This window comes from Astatotilapia calliptera, chromosome 15 (assembly GCF_900246225.1).
Source record: "Astatotilapia calliptera chromosome 15, fAstCal1.2, whole genome shotgun sequence".
Classification (NCBI taxonomy): Eukaryota; Metazoa; Chordata; class Actinopteri; order Cichliformes; family Cichlidae; genus Astatotilapia; species Astatotilapia calliptera.
The window spans coordinates 33,377,467-33,400,792 of record NC_039316.1 but is presented as its reverse complement, the minus strand read 5'-3'; the positions used below and the strand labels follow the sequence as shown (position 1 = coordinate 33,400,792).

At 40.0% G+C, this 23,326-nt stretch overlaps 1 protein-coding gene across 1 annotated transcript in view; it reads left to right on the top strand.

Annotated features, from left to right (window-relative positions):
• LOC113006964 (uncharacterized) overlaps positions 1–21,612 on the top strand; it is a 29,682-nt gene extending 8,070 nt beyond the window's left edge. The window contains exons 3-6 of the mRNA XM_026143246.1: positions 15,192–15,497; positions 16,926–17,075; positions 18,870–18,922; positions 19,002–21,612. Coding sequence (XP_025999031.1) covers positions 15,192–15,497; positions 16,926–17,075; positions 18,870–18,922; positions 19,002–19,154 — 662 coding nt within the window. The 3' untranslated portion in view covers positions 19,155–21,612. The remainder of the gene's footprint in view (positions 1–15,191; positions 15,498–16,925; positions 17,076–18,869; positions 18,923–19,001) is intronic.
• Positions 21,613–23,326: the final 1,714 nt, after the last annotated feature.

Genomic DNA, 23,326 nt, shown 5'->3' with positions numbered 1-23,326 from the left:
CCGTCCTCCGGACCTGCTCGGTGGCCGCCGCTACCTTCCAAGAGGTCGGCCTCCAGAACTGTTTGCCCGTTGCCGTGTGCACGGTCTGCCTCCTGAACTGTTTGCCCGTCGTTGCTGTGTGCACGGTCGGTCCCCAGAACTGTTTGCCCGTCGCCGCCGTGTGCATGGTCGGCCCCCTGACTGTGTTATGGACTAGTGAACAGTCGTGTTTTGGTTCTGGACTTTCGTGCTCCTGGTTTTTTGTGTTTCGGGCCCTCCTTCCTGGGCCCCCTCCGCCCGCCCTGGCTTGGTGCTTGTGCTTTTTGTTTGGGGCTGTCGGGAGCCAGCCCTTTGAGGGGGGGTACTGTCACGGGTCTGGGTCCGTTGGACCCAGTATGTGGAGTTTCATGTTTTTGTTATTCCATGTTTGAGGTTATTATGTTTTGGTTTTAGTTTGCATCAGGGATTGTTTTCTTGTTCTTTTGTTGTGTTTATGATGACGATTATGATGTTTATTATTTGAGTTTCATGTTTAAGGATTTGTTCTCGGTTGTATCTCACGTTTAGTTTAGTTCAGGTTCCATGTGTCATTCTGTCTGTCTCTCAGTGTCAGGTCTGCATCTTGGTGTGGTGTTCTCATTTCCTGTTTTATTGTGAAGGTCTGGGTCTCATGTGAGTGTGTTCAGTTTTACCTCTGTCTCGTCTTGTTGATCATTCCCAGCTGTGTCCACCACCTGTGTGTAATTCCCCTGTGTTTCTCTGGGTGTATTTAAGTCATGTCCTCCGTTATTGTAGTTGCTGTAGTCTGTGTATTCCACCCTGCCTCATCTGCGTTTCTACCATGTCTCACCCGTGTGTTCTCCCTGCTGTCCGCCGTTAGTCTCTTCTGGTCGTTCTCGTTAAGGTTTGTGCTCTGTAGTTTAGTTGATCCCAGTATAGTTTAGTTCTAGCTCCATTTGCCGCTTGTATTTACTTTCATGTTCAATAAACCACCTTTACACCTTCACGACTGCCTGCATTTGGATCCTCCTTCATTTCCTCCACACGGCTCACCTCACTCGCCGTGACATTTACCCCTGGCCTCTCTTATATATTTATCAGAGAATGACAAAATTCTACCCCAATCTTCTTTAGAAATTGCACAACTCAAATCTCTCTGCCATATAATCCTCAAGTTTTCACATATCTCTTTTTTTGGATTGTTAAACAGTTTGTAGAAAACAGCTGCTCTATGTGCTGTACTGGACAATTCTAAAAACTCCACCATATTTGAGCTTTGAGTAAATTTTCCTTTGGTAATACAATCCCTAATTTGTAAATATTTCCAAAAATTATTTTCTCTTATCAAACCATATTTTTGGGTTATTTCAGCGAATGACATAAACACTCCCCCTGAGTAAAGATCACTTATCCTGTGTATGCCTTTGACAAGCCATACTTCCAGAACACTGTTTTTCGCCCAATCTGTACAGCGGTGTTGTTCCATAGCGAGGTATAAGGTTGTCTTAAATGAGATGCTCCACACATCTTGTGCACCTCTACCCAGACAGCTTTAGAATACCCGAGCACTGGGTTATTATGAAAGTCTTGTCCATTAATTGCTGAGCCCTGTGAGAGAACATCCAAGGGTGTAAAAGGGCTCACTAGTTCCTGTTCGATCTTCATCCAGCTCAGCTCAGAGTCCGAACCTGTCCAGTGCTTGGCCAGTCTTGACATTTCAAAAGCTAAATTAAACAACTTCACATTTGGGAGGGCCATTCCCCCAATGTCTTTAGAGGCCCACATTTTCTTTATATTCACTCTTGGCTTCTTGTTATTCCACAAAAAATCTTTAATTAGCTTCTCAAATTGACTAAATATGTGTAAAAGAATTCTTACAGTTAACATCATGGAAACATAATTGAACTGCGGGGCCACCATCATTTTAATCACATTAATTTTACCCCATAATGTAAGATTCAATTTACCCCACTTATCCAGATTTGTTTTTATCTTTAGGAGGAGAGGTTCCATATTTGAAAGCATAATATCCTCCAGTTTGGGTTTTAATAATATTCCTAAATACTTCATACCTGAAGGTAAGTACTTAAAATTGAATGGAGTAATGTCATCTAGAATGACATGATGCTGATAGTGGCATGCCTTCCGATTTGTACCAGTTTATCTTATAACCTGACAACCTTGAAAATGACTCAACACATGTGAGTAGCGCTGGTAGAAACTGCATGGGATCCGTTAGTACTGCTAAGATGTCATCAGCATATAGAAATAACTTGTGCTCCATACCCCCTGCATGAACACCTCTGACATCCCTGTTAGCTCGAATAGCCAAGGCCAGTGGTTCCAGAAATATTGTGAAAAGCAGCGGGGACAAAGAACACCCTTGCCGGGTCCCGCGAATGAGATGGAAAAACTCTGACACCAATCCATTTGTCAAAACTGCTGCCCTTGGACTTGCATATACAGTTTTGACCCAATTACAAAATCCAGGCCCAAACCCGAACCTTGCAAGGGTTGTCATAAGGAAGCCCCATTCTACCCGATCAAAAGCCTTCTCAGCATCCAGTGAGAAGGCCGCAACCGGGGCTAGACTAGATTTGCTTTTGTGCATGAGATGAAGAAGTCTTCTAATGTTATCACCTGAGGACCTATTCTTAATAAAGCCAACCTGATCACCATTGATGATATCTGGTAATATTTGATCCAGGCAGAAGGCCAAAACCTTCGTCAAAATTTTGCAATCGACGCCCAAAAGGCTTACTGGCCGGTAATTTGATGGGTCCAATAAGGGAGATTAGTGCCTCATTAAATGTATTCGGTAAGGAACCTATTTCTAATGCCTCAAGGTAAACTTTATGCAAGACTGGAGCTAAAATATCAATATATTTCTTATAATAGTATAATATAAAAGTAAGGCGCTATATAAATACAGGCCATAATACTCAATCGGGAAGCCATCCAAGCCTGGCGATTTCCCATTTTTCATTGATGAGATCGCAGCTCTGACCTCTTCTTCAGTTATAGGCGCATCCAGCCTTGTTTTCTGTTCCTCAGAAAGAGTAGGTAATTGTAGACCTGAAAAAAATGTCTTCACCTCCCCCTCATTAAGTGCACCAGCAGAGGTATACAAATCTTAATAAAATGATTTGAAAATTGAATTTATTTCTTTTGATGAGGTTACCACTTGGCTGTCTTTCTTAATCATAGATATCGTGGGTGGCTGTAGCTCAGGTGGCAGAGCAGGTCAGCCACTAATCAGAAAGTTGGTGGTTCGATCCCAGGCTGCCTCCTGGCTGCAAGCCAAATATCCTTGGGCAAGATACTAACCCCGTGTTTGCCTACTGGTGGTGGTCAGAGGGCCCGGTGGCGCCAGTGTCCGGCACTGGGGCAGCTGTGGCTACAATGTAGCTTGCCATCGCCAGTGTGTGAATGGGTGAATGATTGAATGTAGTGTGAAGCGCTTTGGGGTCCTTAGGGACTAGAAAAGCGCTATACAAATGCAGGCCATATATTATTTAAATTATCTTGCTGCTTCAGTTGCCTTGCCAATAGTCTACCATTCTTTTCGCCACCATCATAAAATTTTGTTTTAAGCCTAAATAAGGCATATTCTGCCTTTTTGTTATAAATGTCATTCAGCTGGTATTTTAATTTACATATAGTCTGGTATTTATAATTTGAGTATTGTCTTGCTAAATCCTTCTCCAATTCTCGTATTTCTTTATCTAAGGTTTTTTCCCATTCTAGATCACTTTTCTTAACTTTTGTTGCATATGCAATTATCTTTCCTCTTATATATGCTTTAGACGCTTCCCAAACTGTGGCTACTTTATCTGTGGAACCCATATTGATTTCAAGGAAAATTTTAAGATCCTTTGTTAACTCCTCACTAAAACTTTTGTTCTGCAACAACATCGTGTTAAGCCTCCAGCGACCCCTCTTTGTTCTATCTGTGTTTAAATCAATTTGCAACTCTACCGTGGCATGATCACTAATGGCAATGGCACCAATCTCACAGTCGACAACTGAATCGACCAAAGACTTTGATATTAAAGCGAAATCTATCCTCGAATATGTTTTATGACAATTGGAGTAAAATGTATATTCCCTTGAACTAGGATTAACTAACCTCCAAATGTCTACTAGGCAAAGATCCTCTGTCAGTAAATGAACAGCCTCCCTGTCCCTGGGTGTAGACCTACCCCTGGGTTTCTAGTGATGGGATTTCCGGCTCTTTTTAGAGAACTGGCTCTTTCGGTTCGGCTCACTAAAAAGAGCCGGCTCTTTCGGCTCCGAACCGGCTCTTCAGGTTGTTTTGTTGCTTTAATTAATTTATTATTAACAACAATATAAAATTATGCACAAAAGGAATTACTAATGTAAAAAAAAAAGTGGTTTTATTTATATATGTTTATATATAAATATATGCGGTGGCTCCTAGAGACAAAGCACGTACAAACTCCAAAACACATTTCTAGCATGAACTGAACTTCCAAAACGGAGCTACCTAGATCACTTAAATTACACAATTGAAAGCATGAAAGCATATGTGTATTGTTTGTGTATTTATACACAAGCATTCATATATAGTCAAATAATAATTTAAAAAATGTTCATTTACCTGTTATTACCACACACCAAATCCGGTCGTTGGTACTTGCTGGCTTGTGTAGCTGTAACGCTTCCAGCTCTTCATAAATCACAGACGCTCAGAAAGGTTGGCTTTTCACAGTTTATTCCTGCAGAAGACATAAAACACACTCAACAGGTGTCTTCTGATGGTATCAGCAATTGTAGCTCCCTCACAGTGCAAACGCGCACTGTGTTTACAGACTTACAATTAACTTTTTAATAAAGAAAAGATGGAAAATAATAATTTCTCCCATTTTACAGTCTGTCACACTGAATTTGTATACAAAAAGAAATCTTATGAATAATAAAATACATTTCACAATCGTATAAAACAAAATAACAGGATAACAGAAGTATCACCGACTAAACATTTCCCTCTAGTGGACAAATTAACAATAGCGCATTACATTTTCACTTGCTTGTGCTGTATAGACAAAATGACTGTTAACAAGCTCACGTACCTGCAGAAGACATAAAACACACTCAACAGGTATCTTCTGATGGTATCAGCAATTGTAGCTCCTACAATGTAAAACAACATCACAAAAAGCACAGAAAAACAGTAAATCCAAACACATTTCGTGCTATGCGCAGCAACCACTAGGGGGCTAACAAAAGCTTACTGCCAAAGAGCATAAATACGGCAGAAACACTGTTTAACAGCAACCAGCCTTTGTTTCGGTTACACAGAAACTTTTTAATATCAATATGAACCTATGTTCATATTGATATGTGAGGAGCGGAAGCCTTATGCTGGGCTTACACTTTGCGATTTTTGGCCCATTTTGAGCCGATTTTTGAGTCGTGCGACCGTTTTGGCGATCGGCCCGATTTTGGCCTTCATCGTGCGTCGTGCATCGTGTAGTATACTTGGGGTAACGAGACGCGATTAACACCTCACGACGAGCTCCCGATCATCAATCGCTTGGTTGTGAGGATTTCGTGAGGGTGTCACCGCAGTTTGTCACACTGCGCACGCGCAAACACAAATGTCAGCGGAAAAGACGGCGCAGCACGGCAGTGCAGCGTGTTATCTGACACAAGCGATTCGGGATGGGTACCGGTGTCCGGTGCCATGATGGCACTGGTTCTGACATAAACGGTAGTAACCAGACCGAAAAGCAGCGCACATTTCGGTGCTTTATTTCGGTGCTTTTTTTTCCTGAGCTGTGATACACTTCTAGCCAATAATTTTACGTTTCCGAGGATAGTAGGCGGGTCCAGGTACGTACGTTCTTTTAGAGCAGAGCTACAGATTAAAAATGCCCAAGGCGAAGCGGTCAAAAGTCTGGCTGTACTTCACAGCAAAATATGCAAACTCAGCAGCCTGCAACAAGTGCTTTAAGCTGATACTGTGATACTGTCAAAGGAGGTAACACCTCAAATCCGATGAAACAGCTGGCGACGCATTGCGTTTTTTTAAAAGCCCAGAAATGCGCCGTATGATAGCTTGCTGCGAGACCTCACACCGAGCACATCTACTGTGCGTGGGTTGCCTGTTATCGGACCCGGAGTTAGCAATATCCCCCAAAAACCCCGAAGAGGAGAGTCCTGGCCCCTAGCCCTGTCAGTGTAGCAGAAATGATGACGGATGATGACGGCAGCAGCAGCCGTTCTTCTTCTTCTTATTATTATTATTATTAATGGGGTTTATTGCCAAATGTTGAGCAGGTTTACAACATTAGGAAATTGCTGCGGTGCTTCAGTGCAAACATGGTGTCATAAATAACACTTAAATAGACATGGAAAAAATAAAAGTAGGAATAAGAATTAAAAGTGCTACGTGGAAAGATATGTGCATGAGATATACATGAGATATATACATGAGAGTAAGAATTAAGAGTGCTACGTTGAAAGATATATACATGAGTGCAGGTGGTGATCAGTGCCAAACATGGAATGATACAGTGAACACAGCGTAGGGTCATGTGTTAGTGGCGGGGACAGTCATATGGTTATTGTTCATGTGTCCACAATAATCTCCACTGTCTTCTGGGCATTCAGCACCAGGTTGTTGTGGCTGCACCAGGACACCAGACGTTCAAAATCCCTCCTGTAGGCAGACTCGTCCCCGTCCGAGATGAGTCCTTCTCTGCGTGAGTAACTTAATGTTGTCCGTGTGTAATTTATGTTGAGTAGGCTAACCACGTTATTACATTAATGCATGTAAGGTGAACTAGCAAACATCATCATAGCTACATCCGGCTGTCTTCTTGTTTGATGGCAGATACTCCCTTCACCCTGGCCAAAAAGGCTAAAATGACCAAAGAAAAAGTGGAAAACAGTTAAACATGAGAGGTTTTGGACAAAGTTTGTGTTTTTTCCATTGATTAAGCACTGCTTCCAGCCAAGAGTGATACCATATATGCCCCATAGCTGCAGAAAAGGCTAACATTGTTATCTTTTTACAAAAAACCAGCTGAACATCAGAGGTTTTTGGACCAGTTTTGTGTTCTGTTTTGGAGTTTTTACATGTTTTTACGTGTTTTTTATGTGTTTTGGAGTTTGTACGTGTTTTGGAGTTTGTACGTGCCACAGGGTTCGTACGTAATTTGAAGTTTGTATGTGCTTTGTCTAAAGGGGCCACCGTAAATATACTTTTATTTATTCACTCCACATAAAATGTAATAAATAAATCATATAATACAAAAACCAACTATTCACATTTCAACTTTTAACTATTTCTATTTTCAGCTTTTTCCTTTTACAAATTTAAAGTGAAACAACACAAAACACTGCAAATCACAACACAATTAAATATAAATTATAATATGATAACAAAAAGAACATGCACATTCTCTGTCATATGGACCTGCATGAATAAACTTTTTGAATCCTTTATCATCTGCAACTGAAAATAGTTGTGGATGATTACTATACCTTTCTAATTTGACTTGTTGTCCCTGGCTCTCTTTCTCTCCCTCCTGCTCTGTTCCTGTGATACTGGTGTAACTACCGCCCCTCCCCCTTCTGCCCAGCGTAAAGCACAAGGCTCATGTGCTGAGTGAAGCGGAAAAAAAGTGCGAGAGAGAGAGAGAGGGTGAGAGAAAGAAAAAAACCTGACGGCTTGCAATAAGGAGCCGGCTCGCGTCGTTCACGTCAAAGAGCCGGCTCTAAGAGCCATTTCGTTCGCGACCGACCCATCACTACGATCCGCCTATTTGCCTTTACGTTTCAAGTGGGTGGGGTGCCAGCTTCACTCTGCTTTTATGTTCACTTTCACAGACACGGCGCATTTACACAGAGGGGATATAGCCTACTGGCTCTGTGAGCACGTGGCCACGTCGAGACCGTCCACATAAATCACAGTGTTGAGCGTCTCTAATTGGCTCCTCGGGTATGCGCGCACGTGCGGGCTTAAGTGGAGAGGAGGCGGGGGCGGGGAGGGAGGGGTAGTTTTACAGCCTGACTAAAGGTAGAATATCCTACCACGGGTAGTGTTTGTGTGCTAGTGTGTGCTTAAAAATCGATTCTCCTGCTGCTGTAGGTGGATGTACGAAGTGCCGTCCAGTAAGAACATCTAAAGGTGGAGGTTTAGCTGCTTCAACTGGTCACACCTAAGCTCCATCAGTGATGCCATCAAAATCAGAGTCCAATCCACACCAGCTCCACCATCATCACTCACATTTCCACACAAAACCTGTTAGACTGAGCAGTGTGCTACCTGTTTACTGTTCGATTACCATAAGACAAGCATGCACGTGTTTTTGAAACTTTGCAGTTCATAGTGATTCTGGTTGATTTGTTTGATGTTTGGCCTTTTTATTTTTATTTTTTTTGAAGAAAACAAGAAATTATGTTGTATATTTTTTTGGTAAATTGAGGTATCGTTCAGTTCATCGTTCATTTTGTTTGTAACAGTGTGTGTCTACTGTTTGGTGTTTGGCCAGCAGTGTTCAGTAACAGTAAAACTGCAGCAAATCAACGAGATGAGCTCACTACAGCTCAGGAAGCTCACGGATTCAGGCAGTAGTTCGCTTGTGGGATAGCAAAAAGCAAGGAAAGCACTCACCTGTAAATCTCCCACACCTTGATAATGACTCTTCATAGATAGATCGATAGATAATGTATTTATCCCCAAGCAGAAATCAAATATCCAGCAGCTCAATTTAAAAACAAACATCTCTCCAGTCATAAATCAACAGATTACCTCCTATCTCCCAAAATGACTCAAAAAATGATGGGTTTATTATTTCACCTATTTAGCTTTGTGCATGGTCTGTGACATCATCTTCAAGCCCTGCAAGGGACTTTAAATGTGGCGTATGGATGATGCAAATCCAAACTAGAAAGGTGGATGTTGGTGGGTTTTGGAGCTATTGTGTGGAAAGGTGTAAATGTACCATTGTTGACACTTTGGAGAGCCTGTGGCGTGCGTGTAGTGGTGGTGGTGGGGTTCCCGTTCTCGATTGCTTGGTAATTGTTTTGTTAAAGCAGCGTTTAATAACAGAGTCAGTTTCCATCAGAGTCAGTTACCATGGAGATGAGGGCTTTCCTGCTCTTCCATTCTGTGCGCCTCCTCCCATCACTGCTGTGTGAGATTCAGCTTAGCAAAATTAATGCCGTAAATGATTGCAAGGTGCCTCTTAATACATATTCTTATGTCATTCACACACATGCGGAGCGATGCAGTAAACTTTCAAGGGCATTATTTGTAAATATTAAAGCGAATACGGCTGTTTCTTCAAACACATACGAGCACATCTTTCCACAGACCCCCACTGAGGCTTTTTGTTGTAGCTCTCATCCAGAATCTCACCCACATATATCGAAGGCTTCACTAACAAGAGCGAGGACTCGCTGTGCACCCGAACCAGTGAAACGTGAGGCAAGGCTTTGCTTCAGTCAGCAAAACTGCATGGGAGGAGCAAAGAAGACGGGGCTGTTTAACTGCACGAAACAAAAACAAAAATAGCTTAAATAAGATGATTAATGCAAATATTATTTGGTTAAATACATTATGCAGACATTTCTTGTGGATCAAAGAATAACAAAGGCATGAAGCAGGGACAACAAGCAACCTGTTTCTCAAAATATAGAACTGAAACAGGTGGTTAGTGTTTACCCTCATACATTTGATTGGAAAATCAGAGCTTCCACAGGAGTAAATGTCTTATTGTGGCCAGACTTGGACTCAGTTATCTGAAGAGGATTCCCATGATGACCTAATAAAGGCTCCAGCAAAACCTGAGGTCTTCATTTATTTCCTCACTGACTCTATTACAAAGCCCCTCAAACACTGCAGATACAAAGTGAGCCATGGTTTAGTGCACTGCAAGTCAATTTGAACACACTAATGATATGTTAAAATGTACCATTACCGTAATTGAGGCCATGCAATATAAACAAATAAACTTGCATTCCTATTGCTGGGTGACAGCAACAGAGGCGTGTAACAGGACATGATGTGGTGTAAGAGGAAACATTTTCAAAATGCTGTGATGCAGGAAGTAATACCACAGGGGATTGGCGAGGTGTGTGTCTTGAGTGTTTCTGTGAAAGTGTATGTGAGGAGCGGGGGAGAAAGAGCAGTGGGTTATCACGTGTCAAGCAAATTTTGTAGGGACTATTGAGTCCACAAGATGGCGCATAAATGCAATAATGAGGGTGAAATAACTACATTAGTGTCTGCAACTGTAGTCAGTATTGCACGCTCTCTTTGGGGCTGGAAGTCGTTGTTGTGATTGCTCACACTGACCCCTGATGGAGATGATTGATATAAGAGTCAAATCAGCAAACTCCTTCAGCAAAACAATCATACGTAAACTAGATTTTATCTAGTTTCATGACAACATGATGCACTGAGGACTTCTCCACTCACCTCATTCATTCCCCACATGATCATACAGCACTGCAGCACGTCTTTCTCCAGAATGCTTCAAGGTTTTATCTTACAGTATAAAGCATTGTCAGTTGACTATTGTTTTGATTTAACACTACATAAATAAACCCAAATTAAACTGGACCTGAATTATCCACAAACATACATTTGTCTGTGTTGTACAGGATTTTATAGAAAACTTTTGCTGGAAAGTTGCTGCATGAATAAATTAATGAATAAGTTCCTCTATAGAACTAGAGTTGGTTTGGGGCATCTAAGCTTCCTAAATGCCTAAGAGAAGAGTTATTTCAGTAATATGCACCTATAACAGTGATATATTTACATATGTAAATTTGTTTTTTCCAGCAGAAAGCAATGAAGGGTGAGTTCAGTTTCCCACTAGTGATGGAGCATCTCCAACAGAAGTATGTGGTGATATTTAAACCTAACAAACAGAATTTTATGCAAATGAAAAGAAATGTGAACAGTACAGTTCACTGCAGTACAATTGGAGAATAAAGGTTTTTGCATAATCTTAATGTAAAAATCCACCACTAAGCAGATACAGGACAACTTTACCACGAAGTAAAACTCTCTACAGGAGCGTTACGCTCTGTCGCAGGTAGAATTGTATTTATTTTTAGGTTTTTAATGAACAGTTATCACCACTAGGGGCTCCAGTGTGTTAGCCTATTGTACTTGTAAAAATACACACAGTGATTTTATGGAAATGATACTTCCATGTCAAACTGCCCCTTATCACATTATACTATTGTCTTGCCGATGCTCCTTTTTTTTAAAACAAACCACTGAAAAACTTTTATTGCAAATGAGGAACAAAGCAAATGTTTGCCTTATTTCACTCTGAGATTAGGTCTGGGAAGTTTTTTTTTTTTTTATTAAAAAAGAAAAAGCAGCTGCCATAGGACAGAAGCAGGGTGCAGTCTAGACAGGCTGCCAGTCTGTGGCAGGGTTAACACAGAGACACACACAAACATGCACACCTGTGAAATGGTGAAAAACAACAGTCATCACACGCAAGTCACATCTGCACTGAAAAACTATGTGTGTAGGCCATAAATAAAAGGATCAAAAGCAATAAAAATGTACCTCACTTGAGTTCTTTTAAGGACAGGCTTATGGCTACGTTCCAAAACACACTCAGCTATTAAGAGATTTGGCGAAGGGCTGCAGCTATCCGACAGAAAATGCATTAAAATTTGCGCCCCTCACAACTGAGTCATCAGCTTGGAGACTAATCCACAAGGTCTGTCTTTGCCTGTGGAGATGCCACATGAAGAGCGAACAGGAGCTGCAAGTCGACGCCCAACTCCATCAACCACTGAAACATCCAACAAACAAAATCCCCCCTTGCAGTCTTCAAATTGTTACTTCAAAGCCCCCAACTTCCTCTTCTGTGGTTAAAGTGTTACAGTGTGTGTGTGTGTGTGTGTGTAATGTATCAAGGCCAGATTTTTAACACCTACAGTAATGAGGAAACTAATACGAGTTAATCGTGTAACATCAACTTTATAGTAAGTTTCGTTAGTGGTGGAACAGTCTCTATATCGTCATTTTTATTCAACAACGCACATTCATTAACATGAGCGTTTAAAAATGTGCAGTTGGTGTCTGTGTACAGCTGGCAGGTCGTTCAATCACAGACACTTCTTGGTAAATTCACTCTAATCAGATGAACTTTCAAAAAAACAAGTCTGGTGTTCAATAAAGATCAAACCTGCAGACAGCTGTGGTTACAGCGGTTGGTGTTTGAGCTCCAGCTGCTCACGGTGAACTATTGTAAACTATTGTTTGCTTCTTGAAATATGTTTTATTAGGCCATTCTTTGCAGTCTGTTAGTGGTAATGTGCGATAATTCACAATCACAGTCACGCACAGGGAAGCTGGCATGCACGTGGACCTAAAACGATGGCTCCTTTTATTTGAAATAACATTGTGTTTATTCAATCGTGAATACATGTAGTTGGTGAGAAACATGCAAATGTGCATTTATCTTCTAATCTGCAGATGTCTGTGGACATGCAGGATACTGAGTGTTGTTTCTTAGAAGAAAAGTTGCTGCTGGAATTCTTAGAAGTTCAGATGTTTTTTGATGTCGTGTTGAGCACTCCTGAACCTGTTCATACAAGATGAATGTTGCAAAACAGCAGAAAACAAGAAAAATACATTTATGTGTAATGAAAAGTGAAAAAAGAGTGCTGTTTGTTTTTCCGTGTTCTAAATTTAAACTTTAATTTGTCCTCTAAGAGAAACAGGATGTAAGAGTCTATGTTCTCCCCCAGAATATGAAGGAAACTATTTACTCTTCCTGACTTTACCCACATCATGTGAGTGACATCCTCCTCACAGTCTGCACCACATGTCCATGAACCCCTTTGAAGTCTTCCGTTACGGGAGGCGCTTATGATACTGAAGCTAGATAAATTGGTGTTGGTGTAAGTTCCTGTCTACAGTTTCCTCCAGGCAGGCACAGAAGCTGTCACTTGTGTAGAAGTGTAGAGTTTAGGCTTTACATCACAGGGGCAGCTGAAAAAAACGCACACACAGAAAGGTCAAAGCCCAAGTGCCGTCGCAAGAGGCCTCCGAGCAGCCTAACGCTTCCATCATGGGTGAAAACACCATCACGAAGCCTCTCGGGCTAGTTTTTATCATCACAGCTCACATGGTGTTCAACGGTAAGCCGTCTCATTCGTAACTGTTTTACTCCGTGACGTGTGAGAGGTTTTGTGTCCTGGCAGCGCAGCGCATGATGAACTTGACTGTCTGTTACATTTATTGCTCCCTGATTCCTCTGACAGTTAGTTAATGCACTGAATATTTTGTATGTAACTCGTTGTAGTAGGTCTCTAACGACAACTCAGTTTCCCCCACTCAATTACCATTACTGAATCATAATTGGGGAGTTCCACAAAGCTCTGGTTTTGTGACTCAACTTTATTTGTCGGTAACCCTGTTTCCACAAGTGGTTTGTTCTAAGTTTTGCTGCGGTATCTGTTAGAGTTTTATCACAGACGAGCGATATTAAAACAGGGAACTGGGTGTTTCAAAAATGTTGAAAACACTGACACATTCTGGATAAAACACTGTGTGCTTGTGTCTGAGGTGAAAAAGGCATTGCAGCAAATTAAAGTTAGTCTGAGGCATTGTGAATTTAACCCTGGCTCATGATGTTAAACAAATATAGCAATCACACTTTTATGATGCCAAAAACAAGTGATCGTACTAATACCACATGCAAGCCCTCAAATCATTATGGAGACATCCGCAGGTGCTTCACACATGTTTAGAGAAAAAACTTGAAAAATAACTTAACTTAAAATAGATATATAACATAGATACACAGATAGAAAACGCTGATTTGGGCTGATTAATTTGGAAAAAGACAACGCAGTAGCTCCAGTCCCCCCGCCGTTCTGAACTTAATAAACAGAAGAGAATAGAAGGATAGTGTATAATAGAATATATTTGAACTTTATTTGTTTCCGTTACTGTTTTTAGTAGGTGTCCAAACACCTAGACTCCTGTTTAAATATAAGTACTTGCTATTTAAAGGTTTCTAATCAACAAATCACATAGTTTCTACAGAAGAGAGACTTTCAAACAGAGGAGATGACACATCTAAGAAAAGTTACTTATCTCATTTCTATATGTGAGCTAACACTGAACATTAGACACAGATGGCAGCTAGATAAATCAGGTAAATCAGTCTGAACTTCGCCTTGGTGCTGTTGCTGGTGGCTATATGGCTGTGTAGACTGATCCAGCACTGCTGGCATTTTACTGTGGCGGCTTAGCCTAGTTTAAACACTACCCTGTAGTTTTACTGTCAGTGATGGAAAGTAACTGTGGAACTTGCACTGAGGTAGTGAGCAGAAGGGAAAAGTGACCCGCCTGTTTCCTTTGTGGAGAGGATCAGTCGTCCTGTGCTGCTTCTGTGGCTTTTAGGTTTTTGAGGATTAAACCAACTGATGTCTCTAACACAGAATATGTCACATGGACTATTCTGTTTTCACTACTGCTTTCTTCCAGCTACCCACAGCTTACACTGTATACTGAAGAGCATCAGTTTAAAATACTATAGGATCACAAAGCGGGGTATGATCATGTGTTGATGAGTGGAGACTGATGCATCATTATGGATTTATTAAATTTAAATTGAATAACAGTAAAAGCATTAGAAAGCATTAAAAACATCAAACTAATTTCTCCACTAATCATAAGATAAGATAAGATAGAACTTTATTAATCCCTCGGGTGGGTTCCTCTGGGAAATTTGGTTTCCAAAAGCACAGCACCGACAGAAGTTACAGTTACAGAATGTTATATATATATATATATATATATATATATATATATATATATATATATATATATATAACATTCGGTTTCCAAAAGCACAGCACCGACAGAAGTTACAGTTGCAGAATGTTATATATATATATATATATATATATATATATACACACACACACACACACACACACACACACACACACACACACACACACACACACACATATAAATACAGAGACGAATATAAGTAAATTATACGAAGGGGATAAATAGAATAGATAGGAATAAAAATAAAAATACAAGTGAATTGCACATTTCAAGTATTGAGGTCTATTGCACCATTGACAATTTACAAAAGTATTGCACAAAGGTATTGCACAGTGAGGTGAAGAAGCACTACAGCTCAGTGTTTATAATGCAAATCTGCTCTTCTGTCTCCATACAGACCCCAGCCATGCACAAGTCATCGGGATCTTTGGCAGCAACATCACCCTTCAATTTACATTTAATGTTAGCATTAATGAAAACAGTCAAATTGGAATTTATATAACAGGCGAGAAAAAGATTGACGATTTTAAAAGTGGGAAAGGTTCCTTTGTTATTTGCCCCCAAAACAATTCTGTCTTTTACCACATCATAAATCTCACTCTAAACCACACTAACACCTACTGGGCCAGTTTATTTGGGGGCAACCTAAGAAAAAGTAATGAAGTGAAGCTGACTGTTGAAGAAAGGAACATAAGCTGTACAGGTAAGGACATTTGTTATGATTATAAGCTGCACATAATGAAAACGACTTTAACACACAGTAGAGCAATATCAAGAGCAGACTAAAGTGAAGTATGTTTCCATTATATTCATACAAACAGAGCAGCCATATATAGTATACACTAATTCCTCACCACCTTTACTTCCTCAATGTTTGCCTCTTTATTATAGATCCTGTAATAAATGACATCATCATTCCTAATATCTTTTAAAATACTATTCCAAATTAAAATGATCACTTTAATTAATTGTGTCTGCTAGTATTGACTGCATTAAATATAAAAACCATATAGTGTGTATAAGTGTCATGGATCCAAGGTTGTTCTTAACCAGTTAGTGAAAAGTTTAAAGCCCATATGAAAATAAGTCACTAACACACTATTAAAACAGTAGAACAAATTAAATATGATTGTCACAGAGTCCTGCAGGTTATGTTTTTGCCACATTGTTGATAAAGGCTCAGTTAGAACAGAAATATTTAAATAAACAAACAAAAATAGCTCCTCGTTCTCAGATCATATTGCTGGGCATTTAAAGGATAGCTGACATTCAGTCAGTCCCATCTGCTGTAGATACTTACCAGAGCAGTAGGGCAATAATACTGCCTTCCTTTCCTAGCCTGTTTGAATAAAAAGCACTCTGTTGCTTTGACCTAAATGCTAAATACTGATGTCACCATGCTAGCATCTTGCTATCCAGCAGGCGTACATTAACCAGCTTTACAATGTAGGCAATCAAAGCTATCTAGCGTGTCAACATGTTCTAGCGTTAAATATAAATTATGTTTGCAAATATTTGGTCAGAACTGGGCTACTGAGCAAATTTACCTCTCTACCTGACAAGGAAGCCTGCTTGAAAATCAGGCACATCAAAGGGTTTGCAGTGCATTCACGGGGGACACAAACAGCAGTGTCAGTTACATTTATCCTCACAGAATCGCAATTTGCGTCATTCGTGGAGCTGCTGAGATGTTTGAGCGTAAAGCAGCTGATATGAGATTGACTGATGTACAGTCCCATTATAGATAAAATAATGAGCCTTTTGTAACCGCTTGGTTACTATTCACATATTCAGTATGTTATTTGTTATTGATTACAGAAAAACTGAATACTGATCACTGTTTCACATTCTCATTGGTTTACAGTGTCAGCTTACAGCCCATAAGAAAGAGTCGAAGTGTGTAATTTTACTGCCTACCATGCTTTATTTCTGTTGCTGATGTATGTTATAAATATGTATTATACTGCATTAGTCTATATGTACTGGGGAAATATGCATAGATCCATTGGGATCTAAACTTATTCAGTATCTTTAATCATTTTTATTTTTTGTTTCATTTCTTTTCATAAACGTGGTGCGAAAATATGAGTGAAGCTCACATATTTTCATGACTTTCTTTTAACTCCTACAGCTCCACCGCCGTCGACTAAACCCACAGTTTTCAATGAAAGTTCCAATTCCCTTTCCATCAATAAGATCATCATCATCTTCGCGGTTTTACCTGTGGTCCTGTTAGCAACAGTACTCCCATGGTTGATCTGTAGTCTCGTGAGACCCAAAGGTAAGCAAATATACGGTCCAAAAACAATCTTTACCTTCACTTTTCACTGATATGTTGTGTTGTGTCTGTTATCAGAGTGTGGCCAAAACTTTTATTATTTTTTGGAGACGTAGGATTTTATTTCATTTCCATGCTGTAGTCTGAACGTAGTGTCAGCTGAGTTGGAATAAAACACATCAGGAACCTTTAATTCAATATTCTCCACATATAAATAGTAAAGGGGTATGAAGCCAAATTGCGTGTGCGGGGCTACAGTCAGTAGTATTTTCTAGTTTTTCAAGCAAACAAAGTAATGGTAAGGAAACACTTGTTATTCTGTGGAAAAAATTTGCAGTTGTGTGGTTAGATGCTCAAAAATGCAAACCAGATTGCAGTTTCACATCCTTCTGATAGATGCGATGATTCATCTCTTTTGAAAATAAGTCCTCCTTCAGTGCATGTAAATCTAATTGTGCCTACTATCACTGAGAGATGGGTGGAAAGAAAGAGCTTGCATTATTTGTTCACTAATACGAGTGCGCTTTCACTTCAAAGACAAACCCCTCTGGCCTACTTTGAGTAGGAACGCTGCCACGCTGAAATAATCTGACAGCCCCCGTGACCTCAGAAACCGCACTAGAAGAGTTCCCGTACATGTATACAAATGCAAGCAATTGCTGACTGCGCACTCCTGCATCGTGCCGTGCTAATTGGGCCCGGCCGCTGTCCACGAGTAGAGGTTTTGCACAAAACCGACAGATGCTGAAGAGAAACTGCTCTCTGTCTTTGGCAACTTGTCCTGGTGCATTTGCACCGCTAGAGGATAAAGACAACGTGACTTGTTCGGCATAAACTTACAAAAAGCTTAGACCTAAAACTATATTATAAAAGTCAGGCTTGACTAAAACATTTAGTCACAAACTTTAGTTAAACTAAAACAAAATTAAAACATTTTACTTTAGCACAGCTTATTATAATCATTATTCGTTGAAAAAATATTGTTAAGCATTAAATTTTTCGTCGTCCATAATTTTGGCTTGCTATCACTTAATCTGAACGCTAATTTGTTTAATTATTGGTATTTATGTAAGAATATCGATAGCTTTTTTTATATCTTTTTCCAGAGGCAGGATCAGGAGGTGATGCTAAGCCTAGCTTAGCATTAAGTAAGTAAAAAGCAATCGTAACTCTGTGTAAAGGTAACAAAATGCTGATATTAGCGTGAAAAAAGCTCAGGAATAAACATGCAATCTCATCATTGAGCTCAGTAACTGAACATTAACATTATCATTGCAATGATAATGTTTAGTTTGTGTTTAGTCTAAACCGGCAAAGCGAAACCCGGTCTCCTGCGCAACAGCACAAACACTCTATGTGGTTACGACGTATTTGACGTGGATTCGTGCTTTTGATGTATTTGACGGTTAATTGCTTTATTTTTATGAACGTCTAACGTTTTTTTTCCTTATCTGATGAATCAGAAACTTATCTTGGATGTTATTTCCTTTATACTCCTGGGTGCTGTGGCATACTCCTACTCCCTACTTCCTATGAGCTAAAAAATTCCAAAACATGCGGCATTTATGTCTTTAATATTGAGATTTGACTATTTTCACACTTTTTTAAAAGTATGACAATGGAAAATATGTAAATCGGGGATAAACTGACGTGGTTGATGGGCTGTAACAATAAATTTGATAAGAAATTTTTTATTCGAACGTCCCACGAATGCTTCTTCTGCAAAACTCAAAATATAGTATACATGACCGATTTCACCTATTTTGTAACATTTCACCTGCTTTTCTTCTCATGCAGACAAACAACAGCAACAACAAGAAAGGCCGCAAAGCGCCACTCCCACAGTGCAGGTAAGAAAGATTTTGATCTGCTGTTAGAGAAAAAAATAAGCCTGGAAATTCTTCAGCCTGACTCGAGTTGCCTTCGCAGGAATCAGTGGCGTCGTTGAGCAGCGTGTCTGCACCCTCGGTGATCTACAGCGTCTTGGACTTCCCCAAAAGACCTCCGACAATTGTTGAGATCAACCCAAGAGATACAGAGTATGCTGCCGTCAGCTATCTCACAGAAAAGAGACACATGTGATGCACAGCTCACTGTTCAACTAGTGTACATAACATAAATCTAAATATATATAAATATAAATTTCTTGCAAGTGTTAAAAATCCTGCTTTTGTTATACAGGGATGTCTTATTGCACTATATCTCAAACAAAAGAGTTGGGAGAGGAAGAGTCTGCATGGGTAGTGTGTATGTAGGTGTCACTTTGTGTTTGGTGGTCTCGAAATTGAGATGCATGCTGCTGCGGCAAACCTCAAGCCAGAACATAATACAGTTACAGTGACAACCCAGCCTCGCAGTTAGCTTTCAATTTTTCTTTGCTGTTAATTTGTGTCGGGGGTATCCGGCCGCTAAGGAATACTTAACAGGCGATAAATTAGATTTTAGATTTTCTTCAGACCAGAAACACAAAGCAAGCACTTCCTGTGTACCCAGAGTCTACTGTACATCACTGCTCTGGGTCTCACTGTGTTTAATAGCTTCAGTGAACCACACTGATGCACTAGGTGATAACACAGGAGATGTAGTGACCCCTACAAACTTTGCTCCCTCTGTAGAGCACCAAATTTAGGTTGTTCTACCACTGAAATAGCCTCACTTCTGTTGACTAAAAACTACACTGAACAATTCTGATGCTTTTAATATTTAAAAATCTTTAAAAACCTGCCAACTAAGCACATGAATTTAGAGACAGCTTTGGAAATGTGGATATCCAAACCTGTTTGAACGGGATATGTTACCAAAACTCTGCAGCTGACACTGTCTTAAGTTATAAAAGTATCCCAAATGACAGAAATAACTAAAGCACGGTATCCTTTGTTAGTTCCTGTAAAACAGGGATGCCAAATTAATTTTACATCATGGGCCACAGACAGCCCACCAGTGAAACTACATGATAAATATGTAGACTAGAATCAATTACTAATATCTACACTTAATCACTCTGGTGTGGTATGAATGTCAGTTCCTATTTATCAGTTGGAAAAGCTACAAAACTCACACTTTGTAGTTTTGTAGCTTTTCAGTTAAAACTACAAAATCTTCCAAAGCTGTCCTGTGGGCCATATTGGAGTCTTTCCTAGGCCAAATCTGGACCCCAGACCTTATATTTGATGCCCCTGCTATAGAACCATAAATGACCTTGTAAGTGGAAAAATAGGAGTGTTTCCACTTTAAACAAATGCCTAAATCCACATGTGGCTGTGATTACACCTCCGAGTTCACTTGGAGTCTGGTTGAAGGAAGCGCGTGCTGGCACGTGCCGTTGGTGTCACTGTATTGTAGTGGCTCATGAGAATCCCAGCACTTACTTGCACACTCTTGTAGATGCAGAACATATAATAAAGGTGTTATGCAGCAAGAAAATAATGCAAAACTTTCACTCGCTGTTTCTATAATTTAAGAACCAAAACCACTTGGTTAGTGTGATGAAGAGTGTGACACATGCCAGTAAGCTCAAATTTCTAAATTACCAAGTTGATAATTTCAGATGCAATTTGCACAATCAAACAGCTGCTAGAGGTCAGTTTTAAAATGGGTCCCAATAAGTGGCTGCACACAGAAACTAGGGGCTTTTATTTTGTTTGAGTGGAAAGTTTTGACTGAGAATGCATCATCATGCAATCCCAGGCTGAAAGGTTTTACACTTTGATGACATTTCCAACATGAAAACCTTTCATTTTCCGCTTCACCTCATCTCCAGAATTCATCTTCACTCCCATGCTGATAATCGCGTGAGAGCTTAACAAGCTCACTTTTGACTTTCAGGTTTAGTGACTTCTTTTGCATCGGGGTATTTATCACAACACGGAGGAAAAAGTTTCAGGGACACCGTCCATACATGCTTATAGATCAGTTATAGACCTTTCAGCTTATCAGTACTGTATATTCAAAGGTCACTGGTGATTTTTCCATGAGCTGCTGCATCAGCTCGCCACTATCATGCAAATCTGACAACAACAATCTGACACTATGTGCAATAACTGCATGCATGGCCTCTGAAGTTCTCTTTTTGAAAGCTTATTGATGTCTTTGATTTACTCAGTTCTCATACATCTTTATCATATGTTAAAATGTATTCTCTGGTTTATTGTTCACCAGCTACTCAGAGAAAGAGCAAGTTCATTTTGAAACCCAGCAAGCTTTCAAAATGTACCGTCCTGTCACGTGCTACTTTATTACATACTGCTGAACTGTTTCTAATTGAAATACGCAGTTTTTAAGATGTAAATGGATGTAAAATTATCAACTTTATTGTGTGTGTGTATGTGTGTGTAAATACTGTCTTCAGTTCCTGAATGTACTGTACTGGATCTGTGTCACAGAAGGAACAGAAACTGCTCTTTATTTTGATGGCAGCGGTGCATGCTGGGAGATGTGTAAAATAAGTCTTCAGAGTGTTGTTTTGTTTTTAAAAAATCTAATATTTCTGAATTCTTATCCTGTAAAAACACCTCTAAAATAAAATAAAAAGTTTACCTGAGATTCTGGTTTTCTTTATGGTTTTAGTAACTAAAGTTGACGCTCACCACACACAGTTGTGTATTCAAAGAATGCACTGTTTTATCTTCTAGTCTGTGTTACAGTAGGTCGTGGAGTCTTTGGCATGTAAAAATAAGCAGTATTTTAGCACGTTGCAGGGACTTACCCAAGTAAATCACCTATAACGCCAACTTTATTTTTCTGTCAAGACCACGTAATAAAGCGTGATCTTAGGTTATACACAGACGTGGATGCTTTTTCACCTTAGAATAAACTGAAACCTACACCGAAACATTGCAAAGTGTCTTTTAGTGTGCTAAAAGACTTTCGTTTTTAGTGATGCCCCAAACAGGCGTACGGCATCAGCCCTGCAAGGCTTTTGCTACCTGTATTGGCTGATTGGAGTAGGAGGCTGAATGGAAACCACTCAAATGACTGATGAGACAAAAATAAATTCTTTTGGTAGAACCTGAAGCGCTGCGTCTGGTAAACACCCTTCTGCTTAACCCCGAGATGACTGAGATGAAATATTATCTTGACAGCATCACGCTGTTCACACTTCTCATCAGCAGGGACAGTGAGACTGGTTAGAGCACACAAGGAAATGAAAGCAGCAAAATACAGAGAGGTGTTTGAAGAAAAGCAGAGCGACGCGCAGGTCTGGAGCAGCGTGTCTTAGGTTGCATATTCGACTCATACAGATTGTTCCGAAGCCAAGGGACCCTGATGGCAAATCCACAGACATATTTGAATTTAAGCCTCATTCTTTGGAAACCCAGAAGGGCCCCAGCTGAAAATCTAAGGCTTTGAAGTGACATATGGGAGTCTGCATTTCTGATAACGCAGCACAGTGCAGTCTCATATGAACAAGTATAATGAAATCATACAAATCAATCATAAGAAGATCTTAAAATAAATTCTAAAAGATGAGCGAAGCGCAGTCAATAGAGGTGATGTGATGCCATCTGCTGAAACCAGTATGTGACCATCAACCATCAGTATGTGACTGAACTGCAGACTTTATCTTTTATTTGAGATATTAAGCATCACGCCCCCCACCCTCAATGATCGCCTGAAGTCTGGAGCCCATGGATATCACCAGTTGCTTTGTTTCCTCCTCTTTGATGCTCTGGCAGGCCTTTCCTGCAGCCGCCTTCACTTAGTGCTTATTTGTGTATTTATTAACTGATAAGCAGCTCTCTTGGGTTCCGGTTAGGTGGTTGATTTGACTTTTTCATCGCCTTGAGAAACCTTTGGGTTGCTTTTGCAGTTTGCAGTGCTTTGGGTCTTTATCCATCTGCACTGTTTGCGGCATTTGTGAATGTGAGCATTGAGTACTCCTTCACCTGCATCAGCATCTCTTTTGACCTCAGAATAATGAGAGTTCAAGCAAACAGCTACCAAATACAAGTTCCACTGCAGATGTGGAATAACTGTCAGTCTGTGGTAGTGAGTCTCTGAAGTCGGTGTGCTGTATATAAAAGAAAAGTTGTCTTATTGTCCAGATCCTTGTGGACCTAACTGTAAACATGCAGTTTCAAATGATAAATTTCAGGTTTTGGTTATAATACATTTTGCAAAAGTGCATCAGTTAAAGTTAACTCTACAACAAAAATATTTTGCACACTGTCAATCTAAAATCCAGATGAAGTAACAAGCACATCTAAAGTTTGATCAAAAGGAGAACACTTGGTCTATCCGGTGGTACAGCCACA